The 2137-nt window shown below is 47.5% G+C and overlaps 1 protein-coding gene across 6 annotated transcripts in view; it reads right to left on the bottom strand.

The window, feature by feature from the left end:
• The window catches only part of Ubl7 (ubiquitin like 7), an 18382-nt gene extending 17049 nt beyond the window's left edge, over positions 1-1333 (bottom strand). Inside the window, exons 1-2 of one of the 6 annotated variants that reach the window (XM_021171620.2) lie at positions 1209-1243; positions 435-543 (exon numbers count right to left, since the gene is read on the bottom strand). Coding sequence is in view for 1 of the 6 variants with exons in the window: in XM_021171613.2 (XP_021027272.1) it covers positions 1261-1300 (40 nt within the window). In the remaining 5 variants the exon portion in view is untranslated. The other 5 variants (XM_021171617.1, XM_021171618.2, XM_021171613.2 and 2 more) reach the window with 5 other exon arrangements.
• Between the last annotated feature and the right edge of the window lie 804 nt (positions 1334-2137).

Here is a 2137-nt window from a genome sequence, read left to right as displayed (position 1 = left end):
AAAAAAAAAAAAAAAAAAGAAACACAAAAGACCAATCAGTTGGATAGGAAGGTTGTGAGGTTCAAGCAAGATCACCCAGCCCACTCCCTTCTACACACTCATTTCTGGTTTTCTTCTTCAGCTTTTGATTTAGCTATAACAACACTTTAAGGAGGGCCCTTGTCTCTCTTGCCTGCCCTTATCAGAGATCTATAGCACCACCCAATGTCTTATTGTTAAAACACAGATCTAACAAACTTAACTGCTTAGAAGGCTCCCATTAATCCCAAAGCACTTCTATGAACAGGTAGGTGTTAACTTCACAGCCAGATTACAAACCCATTTATTTATTCTGACGCCTACCAGCTTTCAATAGACCCAGCCCTGCCCCTTTATAACAACACACGTAAGTATACTTCATAACAAAGTTGTCCCCTATATGTAACTCTGCTCACCTCCTGTCTTTGCATATAAGATCTCTTCCCTTTTTGGCCTCTTAGCAAACTCCTACCAAGACCCACACAAACACATCGGTTCCATGCTCTCTTCTTGGTCACACATTCCCTGTTCCCTCAAGGCAAAAGAGCAACACAAATCAATAGATTTGAGGACAAGTCAGCCAGCTTCATTACCAGATGCCAGACTTAAAAAGCTATCTTCTCTTTGCTGCTTTTTTCCTTGTACTACTTACTTACTTCTCAATTTTTCATTGCTTCCCTCATATTTGTGACCCCGCCCCATTCTTGAAAGCCAAGACTAGAGCTTTTCTAACACAGTCCCCATGCCTGACATATATGAATGCCCACAAAAAAAAAAAAAAAATCTAAAAACTCAAAAAGGGTGCCAAGAGCCTTGCATCGCAAGACCAGTCCTTGTTACAGACACTCTTTCTGCCAAAGAGGTATCTTGCAGTAGAGACAAGGCTAAAAAACTGTGGTACGACCCAGCGGACTTCAAGGTACTATCCACCTTCAGGTTTAAAGCGAGGAAAGAGGTTTTTGTACACCGATCTCGATCCTCACAACTGTCTCCTGAAACTGGCATCATTGTCCTTATTTTACAGATCAGGAATAAAGACTCAGAAAGCTGAAGTCTCTTGGTCCAAGGTCACAGATACCTAGTCGTGAGTAGGGACAATGTTGACAACCCCACTTCTCTCGTGGGACCAGTTAGCTACTCCGGACCCACGAGAGCCCCGCGCGCCCAGGGAGGGGGCCCAGCGCCCTCACCCGTCCCGCGGAAGGAACCCGGCCGCAGCGAGCCGCCGGTGTAAACACTCACTCTGGTCCTCTTGCCGGAAACCGGAAGCTCCGCGCTGCATTCTGGGGGCTATAGTTTTTCACTGAGGCCCCGCCCCTTATAAATGGCCGTCCAGCAGCTAGTGGCAATGCTTCCGGGTCCTAGGAGGCGTGAGTTCGAGCAGTTTGAGGTCCTAGAAGGGAGTAGGTTGTAGCTTTCTGTCAGACACAATTGTACCACCTGAGGTAGGGAGACTCAGTGTGGAATTTTCGAAAGCAGCCAATAGCCCGATGATTCCCGCGCTCTCCTGGGATATATTTGAAGCCTGTTGGTTGTCCCGGGTTTGGAGGGGTCCTAGGCCGGAGGGCGAGCCTTCTCCGAGGGGGACGGGTTCCTAAGTGGACAGGCGCCCCGCGGCCCTTTCGATGAAGACGCAGTTCTCCCACGTAGCCAGCCTCTTGTGCTTCTTGCTCCTTTCTCGCAGGAAACCTGCCTTGTGGCAGCGCACCAGGGCTCTAAAAGTTGAGTCCGTAAGGGGAGTGATTAAGTCGGCTTTCTGGCCCACCGCGAACATGCAACAATGGGGTTTATAACACAGTCATTCGTAGAATCAGTTTGGGGAGGGGAATTTCCACTGAGCTTTCGTAGAGACACTGCCTGTTTTAGATGGCTGAGAAACTAATGCACAGTCAAGTTGGATTGAGTTTACACAAAAGTTAGAATTAGCTAAACTCAAGAGAGAACTGATTTTTCTCACAAAGTTCCACAACTAAGGAAAACTATAACCAAAAACAACCGACTTTAAAACTGTGAAGCTGAGGGACAGGTGAGATGGCTCAGCAGGTAAAGGCACTTGCATTCAAACCGGAGGACCTCCCCGGGAACCAAATGGTGAAAGGATTGAACTGACTCCCCAAAA

This window comes from Mus caroli, chromosome 9 (genome assembly GCF_900094665.2).
Source record: "Mus caroli chromosome 9, CAROLI_EIJ_v1.1, whole genome shotgun sequence".
NCBI classification, from domain to species: domain Eukaryota; kingdom Metazoa; phylum Chordata; class Mammalia; order Rodentia; family Muridae; genus Mus; species Mus caroli.
This window is presented reverse-complemented; position numbering and strand designations above follow the sequence as displayed.